We start from the raw sequence: 10,902 nt of genomic DNA, 5'->3' as shown, positions 1-10,902 counted from the left end.
AGACCTGCCCCTGGCCCACCTGCTCCCCTCCTCCTGACACCAGGGCGCACAGAAGACGGTCACTCACTCGGGTGGCTGTTCTTTCTCTTTGTCACAAGGCGTAAGGAGACGATCCAAGGCTGCCCCCCCTCTGCCATACCCAGTGCTCTGGGTCCCCTGCTGGTTCCACCCCGCCTTCTTTTTCAGCACCACCACCCTTTTCTGTGCACAAACACCAGCCTCTTCAGGTCCCCATCCTCTCCCCCACATCCATCCCCATGGACAGAGGCAGCCGCAAGGACAGCCCTCAGTGCCTTTAGGGGAACTTCACAGCAGGAGGCCTCACTTAGTGGGAAAGGGAAGAGGTTTTGCTGGTGACAGTTCCAGGTCAAACCTCTGCATTTCTGGTTCAGGGGAATCTCAGGGGACAACAAAGGGCCAGGTGGCTTCTTAGAAAAGGAGGGGGGCATCAGCACCGGCCTTGCGAGGCAAAAGCAGCAACTGAGCACAAAGTCAAATCCAGTGTATTGAGAATCAGAGAAGGAACAGAGAAGTGTGTGTGTGTGTGTGCGTGCTTTCCAGACCAATAGAGAAGACCAGGAGGATTTAATGGAATGCAACAACATCACAGGATTTGTGGGCATTCCCCTGCCCTCCCTCCCCGTCTCCAACTTGCCCCAGGAGGTCACATGAGCAGCAGCCCAGGCAGTGGGTGTCCACCCTTTCCACTTACGATCTGGCTGCTGTGACAGCGTCTCCTCCTCCGAGCAAGTCCTCCAGGCAGGCTTTCATCTCCTGTAGCTCCTGGACCTGGGCGCTCTGGCTCCCCAAATGGAGAGACAAAAGGACCTCCGCCTTCTCTGTGGCCTCCAGGGCCTCTGACACAGCACACCTGGCCACAAAGAAAGGAGCGGGCATGGGCGTCAGGAAAAGACAGTGCTGGGGCTCTCCTGCAGCGCCACAGACATAATTTCGGCCACTCGAGTCTTCCCTTGGGCAAGAAGATGGAGGGGCCAGAGAAAAGGAACTAGACAATAAGGAGAGCAAGAACACCTGGCTTTTAAAAGGTTCCCTGGGAGAAGGAAGGAAAGGAGGAGAAAAAACAGTACCAGGAAAAGTTGCTTCTGATTAGACTATGAAATGCGTACATTCCTTTGTACATCCAAAGGGGCTCCTGAGTAATTTATAAAGAAATAAAACACAGATTGTAATTATGGCAAGCAGTTCACTGAAAACCAAACAAATTATAAAAATATTCAAATTAAAGAAACCTTTTTGAAAACACCCCCCTAAATGACAAAGGATTCAGCCTAGGAAGAGGGGGAAAATGCAACACATGGTGGCCAGAGGCCCCCTGCTTTTTAAGCCTCTCGCAGTCATAAGAAACCGCTTGAAACTGGCCAAGAATGAAACGGATAGCCCATGGCCATCACAGCAGAACAGGAGTAGGGGTGGGGGTGCGGTGGGGTGGGGACTTACCCATTGAAGAGGACTTGGGCCAGTTTGAAGAGCTCCTGGCCCACTTCGATGCTGGAGGAGCCAAAGTGGGCTTCTACCACCCTTATGCTACTGCGCAAGTGCCCGGAGGCTTCATGCCACCTCCCTAGCAAAGTGGAAGGAAAGAGGGTCAGGGTGAGGGATCCCAGCTGTCATCTAACACGCTGGGCCTACAAACCCTTGGGTCGTCTCTCCCACAGCTAGGGTTTCATTAGCTTTTATCTCATGGATCCTTTGGCTCTAAACGGGAACGCTTGTGTTGACATCTTCCTTCAGTGGCCATCTCACTCTGTTCCACCGTGCTTTGCTATCATTGTTTGTTTACTTATTTGTCCTAAATGTTTCTTTACTATAAGAAAATGTAGCCCTTTCCCTATTCACGGGATGGGCTGATTGTGTAAAGAAGGGTTTTCAAGAGCTGACCACAGTGATTGACGGAGATTTTTGGAGGTCACACGTATTTGTGTGCCCACTGTGAAGCAACTGACTGGCTGACCACAGGAGGCCGGATTCTGAGGACAAGCCGCAGGAGAGAGAGGCAGGACCCCCTACCCCCTCTGCCACTGCTGCTCTCTGGGCATCTGTCCCTCGAGAGACACAGGATGCTGCTTCTGACCAACCTGCCAGGGTCTGAGGCAGCTCCAAAAGCTCTTCTCTGGTGGTCGGGCCAGCCTTCCCCATTCTGGTCTCTTCCAAAGACACAGACCCCCAACTCTCACGCTCCACAGTGGGCAGAGTTAGCTGGAGAATTGTGGGAACTGAACTCCAACGTATTTAGAAGGCACCAAGCCTTCTCAATGTTAAGGTTACCTAAGACATACTCAGTTCAAAGGCTTTAACCGTCGTAGAGATGCAGGGGCTGGTAGTGCTGATGGAAGGCAGACCATGCCAAGCACCTGCCCTCCTGGGGCCCACCTGAATCTTTACTTCAAAGGGCACCTTACCTAAGGTCGCCTGGGCCTGCGCCATGTGATCCTCAATCTCCCCCATGAGCAGGTGCACCGGAGAGAGGAATTTCTTGGCCTCCATCTGGCATTTCTGCAGCAGCTCCATTGATTTACCTGAGAAATAAATGTGTAACATTGCATGACATCATCAGCCATCTCAGGGATGCCTACAACAGCCCTGCAAGGTAGGCCTACACCCATACCTCCACGGGTCACAAAGTGGGGCCAGGATGGTGCTGGCTCAGCATTTTTCTAAATTAATGTTTCTCATCTACTGCAGCTACCTTCGAGGACTCTGTAAGGACCCCACATTATGCAAGAAGGGCCACATGGAAATGTTGTAAATAAAAAAGCAAAAAACCCTTGGCTTCCTGATTCAAAGGGTTCGCTCGTAGTCATCAGGCTGTGTGTTCACCACACAGGGTCAACAAACCTTAGCCTTCTTCTTTTGGTTTAGTCAGCCAACAAGAGGGAACTCTGAAAATTGCAAAAGCCTTCACCCTAACACAAGATCACCAAGGGTCTGCCTGTTTTCATGCAACCACACACCCAGCGACAGCCTGACAAGCACAGCCAGCCCGGAGGGTCAAGTAACACCTTTTATTTGGGCTCCCTGTCATTTCATCCTCAGTTTTGATCCTTTAGGGGCTTTTTTTGTCTGTTCTTTGTTACATGAACAAAAGAGGGTTTCTCTAAATGCTGGGCTTGCAAAATCATCATCATAATAAAGAAACAGACACTTTATGATCCTGAGTCATTTTGGTTTCTTGAATTTTCTTCGAAGCTTCCTTTAACTGGGCCTTCCCACTCCAGTCTTTCCTGGAAGCCTGTCTCTTACAGCCAAGCCTGGAGAGTTGGGATGAACATATCTGCACACCCAGCTCAAGCGGGGCAACGCTGCCACTCTGCGGCCAGGAGGAAGACCGCACTATCTTCCCCAAAAGTCCTTTCCTCCTTATTGTGACCAAAGCGTCAGGCAGGGAGCTGGCATGTGCCTTGCAGGCTCTTTCTCACCTGCCTCGCCTTGTTCCAGAAGCTTCAGGGCCCTCTGAGTGAGCCGCTGAAGATCCCGCAGCTGAAGCTGAAACGTCTCCTCAAGGACTTGCGTTTTGCAGGTTCTGCTGGAACAACAGAGCATGCCTTGCCCCTGGAAAGTTTAGTAAGGACAGGAGAGGTTTACGACTGCTGGGAAAAGCAATGCACATTTTGGAAGTAATTATTTATTTAGTACATCGCAGAAATTTATAAACTACTTGGATTCAAAAACATCTAAACAGAATATAACTAAAAGTTAGAGCTGTGCCCATTTGTGTTTTTGGGCCACAGCTCTCAGAAGTCCATGGGAAGGTGGCTGCTCCCAGAAGGCCACTGCAGAGACTGCCTCCACGCAGCCTGAGCAATGCTGGAAACTATATCCCCAATTAGAGATCTCCACAGCTCTCACTGAAAATAAAACCGTGTTCCCCCCAGTATTGCCAGGATGGAAGTGGGCAAGTTTTCCATGTTCTGAAGTGACACCCACACCCTGACTTTTGGATTTAGCAACAGGCAGGGAGCTGACAATAGACAGAACCCAAGGGAAGACATTTCAAAGCACAGAAAATGTGTGCCTTCCTCTGTGGCCTCACAGCTGTGAGCTGCAGTGGGTCTATGCCATGTCCATGTTCAGAGTCTTCCATAGCAGGAGAAGGCCATTACCTTCAAGAGCTGAAGGGAGACTTCACTCCCTTCCTCTCAGTGAGGCACTAATGGAAGAAAGATGCTTGCCCAGGGATGGGGTGGGGGAGTTTGGCTGTGACCGGGAAGGCTGCTCCCATCCTCTCAGGACGACAAGCAGAGGACTTTCCCATATCGGCCTAACTCTCTAGGAGGTGCAGCTCCCCAATTCAGGGCTGCAGAAAGGATGCTGCAAAAGCGGCGTGTTACCTGCATGGGCAGGTGGCAGGCAGGGCAGCAGAAGAGGCTGGGCTGAGCAGAAGGGATGCCCTTGGAGCTGGGATTCAGTTCCTTGCTGCATGACCGACACTGGCACTCAAAGAAATACTGGGAAAGGAGTCGCTCCTGCCTCTCGGAGGCCCCCATTCTGCAATGGTGAGGCCCTATGGAGAGGGAGCGGAACAAAGAAGAAGAAGAGAAAAAACAACAAAAACTAATTAAAATACAGACTGAGCTCAGGATGCTTACAAGCAAAAGTCAGAACAGGAGGCGTCATACTTTTTGTTTCCCAGTTTTGTTCTGAATTTACTTGGGCAGAAACTGGAGCCTTTAACAGCAACAACAAAAACCTGATGTTTTAGTCCTCAGTTTTGGAAGAACACACAAACTACCAGGCCTTTGCTAACATTAGAACAATGTCCATTCCTGCTTCCTTCAGGTCTAAACTAAGAAACGGAAGCACAGATTTCAAGAGGTGGTTAGACAGTGTGGGGTGGTTGGTGGCTGTGGCATGACAGCTGTATGTGCAGGAGCCACCTTTGACTCCAGACCCAGAGGGCAGGCTTGGCTTGAGCATGGCCCTGCAGTGGAGCAGCTGCGCCCGAGCACAGCATGGCAGGCCCATCTCCAGAGAGCCTAGTCCTTCTGGATCTGGCGCCTGTTCATGCGCAATGTTCATTCCGACTTGCCTGTTCTTTCAAGTTGGAAAAATCCCATGCACTGGGTCACCCAGAAACATGATGCCCATCACTACTTAAACATTTATATCTCACTGATCACCTGACTGGGCTCCCTAATCCATTCCTATTCCAGGTACAGTAACTGAAACTGAAATCATAAAACTCTGCAGCTCCGATACAATCCTTTAAAAAAAAAAGAAAGAAAGAAAACTAGCACCTTGATTGCCAGAAAGAGGTTATGAAAACCTTTTGCCGGCTCTCCTCAACGGCAAATTTTAAGCTGCCATGCAAGGAACTGTGAAATAGCCTCCTACCTCCAAAGCCCTGCAGGTGTGAGGCACTCATTTAAGGAGGGGGGGGGAAGGAAAAGAAGAAAGGAAAATCCAGAGATGAGCCAAAGACGAACCGCTACCTTTGGCTTCCTTTTGAAAGGCTGCCCGTGCACGAACGCTGGGCCCCCACCCGACCCCATTGTTTGGAAAGTGGCAGAAGCTCCTCACCGTAGCAATGAAGGATCTCCTGACCGAAGGGAATTGGATGCGAGGCTCTGACCTCCATGGTCCTGCCACTGAAAGCCACACTGGTATTCGGGTCGCATGAATGATTCAGGAGGCTGATGACAGGGAAGAGAGCTGTGGCCAGGGCTATCTCTTCATTGCCAGTCACTGGGCCCTCTTCTGAACCTGAAGGGTAAAGGACAAAAAGGTTTCAGAGATGAGAGACAACCATGATCTCTCTGGGGTCCTGGTTCCTCCTCTGGGCTGATGGGCTGCTCCCACATGGGTCTAAGGGGGCAGTAGTTCTCAACAAGCCCAGCCATCTCACCCACTGACCTGAGGCAGAAAGCGTGACCACCGCCTGGGCGTTGCACGGCAACTGCAGCATGTGCCTCAGCATGGCTTCCCCCAAGACTTCGAGCCCTGAGGAGGCTCCAGCAGCTGGAGGTTCTTCTTGACTTCCGGACGCATCCTTCTCATCAACGATCGCCTCCAGATCAGGAGCTTCAAATGCCTTGCACAAACCAGCCACGCTCAGGCTGCAAAGGAACCGGAGCTCAGGACTGTGTCTGTCGGTATGCGCCAGAAGGCTGAAGGTGGTCTGGTAGGAGCTGCTGTACCGGCCCTCAGCATCACAGCCAGGAATGGAGGCCAGGTCCCCCTCCGTGACCATCCCAGGACCTGGTGCTTCGGCAAGAGACTCGATGTGGGACTGCTTCACCAAACGGCGGACCTGGGCAAAGCCTGCCACCAGAACGGCTCTCAAGGCAGTGTGGCAGAAGACCCCTAGAAGAAGGAGGAGCCCCCCCAGGGAGCACTCTCTGCTGTGGTAGCCATTCCATGCCAGCTGGGCACACTGGGGGCTGCAGTACTTGGCATAGCTACAACTCTGGCAGGGAACAGAGGCCAGCACTGCCTTCAAGCAGTGGTGGCAGTGAAGGTCTTCAGGAGCCAACTGACCGTCCAATGCGGCCCCAGCGCTACCTTGCGACAGGAGGCCTTTTCCTGGGCGCAGCACGCTCACAAAAGCCTCTTCCTTCACCAGGATTTCACCAGGAAGAATATCCTTGGCAGCAACCAAATGGCGCCCCTTGCAGAGGGAGAAGGCCAAGCTCACTGACGACGAGGCGCATGGAATCCGGCTGTTTCTATTCCAGGGCTCTGGTTCAGACGGGGTTCTGCGGGGCGCAGCTGGCTGAGAGACCAAGCCACTGCCCTCCTTACGGGCTTTGATCTTCAGCTGCTGAAGCTTGCAAAGTAGGTCCCGGTGGCTGCCAGTACCGTCCAGGTTATGGTCTGCAGAGATCTGGTTCTCCATGCTGGCAAGAGCATCTGCCATGTCCTGTAATCTTCCCAGAGTAAAGAGGCATTCTGCTTTCCTCAGCAAAATCTTGGGCCACAGTCTTTCTGGATAGCCCCCTTCCTGAGCCCTCTTAATGTCTTCCAAACAAACCTGTATGGCAGACAAAAGCAAGGCCTTCTGAGTGCCTGAAGAGGGTTCTGTGGCATCTGAACCCTGCAACATGCCCCAGGCCTTGGTGATCCAAATGTTCAGCCCTGAGATGAGGTTTCATGCTGAGAACAGATATTCATCCACCGCCGTCTGCCCCTGCCAGCCTGAGCCCCACCAATAAGACACTTGCCTTTGTGGCCCATGCAGAAGCATCTTCCTCAAACTCACCTCAAACTGACCCAGGTGGAAAAGTGCTGCAGAGCGGTTAGCGTAACACACAGCCATGTCTGTGCTGCCAGCCTCTACATGGGACAACGCCTGCAGAGATCAAAGGGAAAGCAAGAGTAGGTAGAGGGGTAAGGTGGGGAAGTCTGGCCAGAAAACAGAGAAAGGGCCTTCCCTAAGGCTGCGCTTAAGCTGTGTACGGATCTTAAAATCTAATTCAAAATTTAATTCCTTTTAAATGATATATAAACATGAACTGTGCTTTAAAGAATGAGAAAGCTAATCTCTGAACCAGAGCTTCTTGTATTTATGTTCATTTTTCTAGGAATGGGATCTTCAGCTGTCATGCCACAATATCAAAGGCCTTTAAATTAAACATAAGTATTTGTATATGCAACTGATAGAATTTAGCCACTACAGAGCCTGACCAATAAGCAAAAGTCCTTACTTTTACCTATTCACGGTTCCACTTTTGCTTGCTGCTGCTTTCCTTTTGGACAGAAGACAGACATGTGTACATTCCTCCCATTTTTTAGAGCCTGGAAAAGTTACCGTTTTGGATTCCGACTCCCCTGCTGCCGGTGGCACGGATGGGGGGAGTCTGGAAATTGGAATTGCAGATATAAAATAATTTCCCTGTTCAAATTTCCACATTAAATCTCACAAACTATTGTGCCTGCTATACACCAGAAATAACTTTTCCAAAAGAAAAGAATCTTTTTTATTCAGAGTAATTTGGCAACATCTTTACCTATAAAAGGAATAAACATCCTCTTTGTAAAAGAAGAGCCTACAAAATGTACACAATGTGTCCAAAAGATTCAACATTTAGCTGTGAGAATGAAACAAAGTGAAAGTAACCCAAAGTTTACAAAATACTGTACTTGAAGTTGCATTGGCGGGAAGCTTGAGTTAGAGCAGATCCTTCACCCCACCCCTTGCTGATTTTAAAAGGCTAATTTAAGCCATATTGACTGGAATTAACCCAATGTGGAGAGCAGGATTTTTCAAACATCTGTGAAATAAACAGGCTTCGTATAGGAATGCTTTTGTGCCCCCCCACCCCGACTTTACCCTGGAATACAGCACAGCAGCTGTTCTGTACTCCTTCTTCCGGAACTTTTGATTCCCTTCTTCCTTGCAAGAGAGCCCCAGTTTGGCATCTTTTGTCACACAGTAGGACCTGGACAGGTTGAACAAATATTCTTCATCTTCATGTCTATATAAGATGAGGGGAAAATGGCAAGAGGTAACATTTTGAATCTGGTGTAGAAAAAGGGTAACACACAGGCTCCCCAACAAAGCATCCATGGATGTCAATCCAGAAGCGTGAAGGCTTGGAAATATTCAGGAGGTGGGGGGGGAAGTATTTTTCCAATGCAAAAAATTGAAACTTTGGGAAACCTAGGAAAACACGTCAGTAAAGGATTTTCTCTTTTAGAAGGAGTGAAATCTATTTTTAAAAAACAAGGTTTTATTTACTTGGAATGCCAAAAACAGCACAACATGAAGATCTGCAAGTAACACAGTCTACAGAATTAAATTCCAAGTGGCATTCTTGTGCTTTTGGGGCAGTCTGAGAGACATTACTTGTGATTGGCAATACAGAAAATGCCACAACTTCTACCTTTCTCTTTAGTATCGGGTTAAGCATGTATTCAAGCTAAAAAAAACATATACTAAGCTAAAAATCATGTTGTTGGGGCAAGATAAGGCTTTTATATCTTTGTATTTCAAACTCACATTACAGACTACAACTCTGCATTTTAACGAAGTCATGAATGAAGCATTTTATGTTGCTAAAACAGAAAACTAGTTTAATTTCATTTTTAAGGATTGCAGTTTTGTGCCAAAGTTCTGGTTTTTTTTCTCTCTCCAGAAAAAGAGGAGGAAGCTTCAATTTCCCCCACATACCTTACATATTTCTAGAAGTTTTACATCTTTTTGTTAGTTATACTTACTGGAAGAGAGACAGGGACAATGAGAAACTGTCTCTGAGCAATATGGGTTGACGCAGCTTCTCCTTCAAGGATGGCTCCAGAGAAGCCCATTTCTGGCTCACGTAAAACTTCCATTTTTCCACTGGATAATCCATGATAAGCTAGAGGGAAAGAAAGGAAAATACTATTAGTGAGGCAAAAGGGAAACTATTATTTGAGGTGGGACAAGTCTTGCCAATAATTCTACCAGCTTCACCCACTGACGCTTAAGAAGCCTATAAACAAAATTTAGAATAAATTCAATTTATCTTTTTTCATTACAAAATCCCAGGGAACTACCACTAAGATACCTTCACAAGAAAGATAAGACTAAAGAATTGGGAAAATAGCAACGTAAGATAGGTTTCTATTTATCTTTATTGAGATAAATATAAAATAAGCTTAATAAAAATGCTGAACTATAGGGGGGAAATGAATTAAATCATACAAAAAATGTAAGTATAATGCACATAGCCGAAGATAAAACATAAAGTAAAAAGAAATAGATTAAATATAAATTAATCTGAGAGAAAAATTTAAATGCAAAGTATCAGATACACCTGATACTGTATTAACTACCCAGTTAATATAACTCAAGGGCAAATTTTATCTGAATCTAATATTAAAAGAAAAAAAATGGGATTCAACCCTTCTAAGTAAATAGAAAGAAGAGCTTTAGGTGGGTAGCCAAGACCGTTTTGTACTGTTGTCTGAATTTAAAATATAATACTTGTTTAATTATAGAGAATACTTGTTCAGTTCTTTTCAAATATTTGTATACTAACTGTTCCTAGCTTTAAATATTGTCTCCTAATTGTTGTAACCCCCCCCTTGGGTCTTTTTTAAGGAGAAAGGTGGGCTAAACATGCTCTATTGTAAGTCTAAGAAAATAAAGTAAAAATGTTTGAAATAAGTACATTAATTAATTAAAAGGAACCTTAAATGTAGCACTTTAAAAAAAAGAAAATGTAGCTGCTTTCCAAAAAGGCTGGCTTTTAACACTGGTTCCTAATTTACTTAATATTGCTGTTTTTAAAGAATATTTTCAGCTCGCCTAATTTAGGTGCGCGGGGAGGGGGTAGATTTAGAAAAGGCCTAAATCAGCTCCATGGCGAGAGGAAGAACATTAACATTTAAAACAAGCCATTGAGAGAGGTGTAAATCTGAGCATGAGGTAAATATAAAGACGGGTTGCTCCTGTAACAAGGCCCCGGGTTCAAATCCCTCATTCGCCACAAACCTTGACGGCGGGGGGGGGGGAGGAGCGAGACCATCCCACCTCACAGGGTGGTCGTGAGGAGAACTGAGGAAAATAATTTCCCTCACGGAAAATGAAAACAAACACCACACCAAATGCAGGGAAGGCAAGAGACCACCCCCAACGTGTCTAGTTAATTAATTAATTAATTAGTCAACGGACGAGGCAGGAAAAGGGCACCGAGGCGAAAAGCGCGGGAACGGCGGCGGCGCCTCCCTTCTCTCTCTCTTTTTATATTTTACCTCAGAGGCGCGAAATGCCGAGGAGGGCCCGCGAGGGACGGCGAGGCGGCGTCGGCGGTGAAGCCGGCAAGAAGCGCGAGGGAGGCTCTTCCGCCCTCACGCACCGCCCTGGGACCAATGGGAGCCTCCGCGCCGGCATCACGTGGCGCGAAGGCGGGGCGGAGGTAGAGGCGCCGGCCAATGGCGGGGCGCGGCGCCGGGAGGGCGTCG

At 48.0% G+C, this 10,902-nt stretch overlaps 1 protein-coding gene across 2 annotated transcripts; it reads right to left on the bottom strand.

Annotated features, from left to right (window-relative positions):
* Positions 1-568: 568 nt before the first annotated feature.
* On the bottom strand, positions 569-10,902 carry SMYD4 (SET and MYND domain containing 4). Of its 2 annotated transcripts, XM_020803432.3 has the most exons (11): positions 10,693-10,902; positions 9,175-9,314; positions 8,288-8,432; positions 7,217-7,306; positions 5,872-6,988; positions 5,539-5,721; positions 4,350-4,522; positions 3,438-3,570; positions 2,421-2,537; positions 1,459-1,582; positions 569-871 (listed from the first exon to the last, which is right to left on the bottom strand). In XM_020803432.3, exons 2-11 carry the CDS (start codon positions 9,306-9,308, stop codon positions 709-711), a joined length of 2,379 nt encoding a protein of 792 aa, XP_020659091.3. In that variant the 5' UTR covers positions 9,309-9,314; positions 10,693-10,902; the 3' UTR covers positions 569-708. The 2 variants fall into 2 exon arrangements, with proteins under 2 accessions (XP_020659091.3, XP_078235331.1); XM_078379205.1 differs by lacking the exon at positions 1,459-1,582.

Source organism: Pogona vitticeps, chromosome 7 (genome assembly GCF_051106095.1).
Source record: "Pogona vitticeps strain Pit_001003342236 chromosome 7, PviZW2.1, whole genome shotgun sequence".
In the NCBI taxonomy this organism is placed as follows: domain Eukaryota; kingdom Metazoa; phylum Chordata; class Lepidosauria; order Squamata; family Agamidae; genus Pogona; species Pogona vitticeps.
This window is presented reverse-complemented; position numbering and strand designations above follow the sequence as displayed.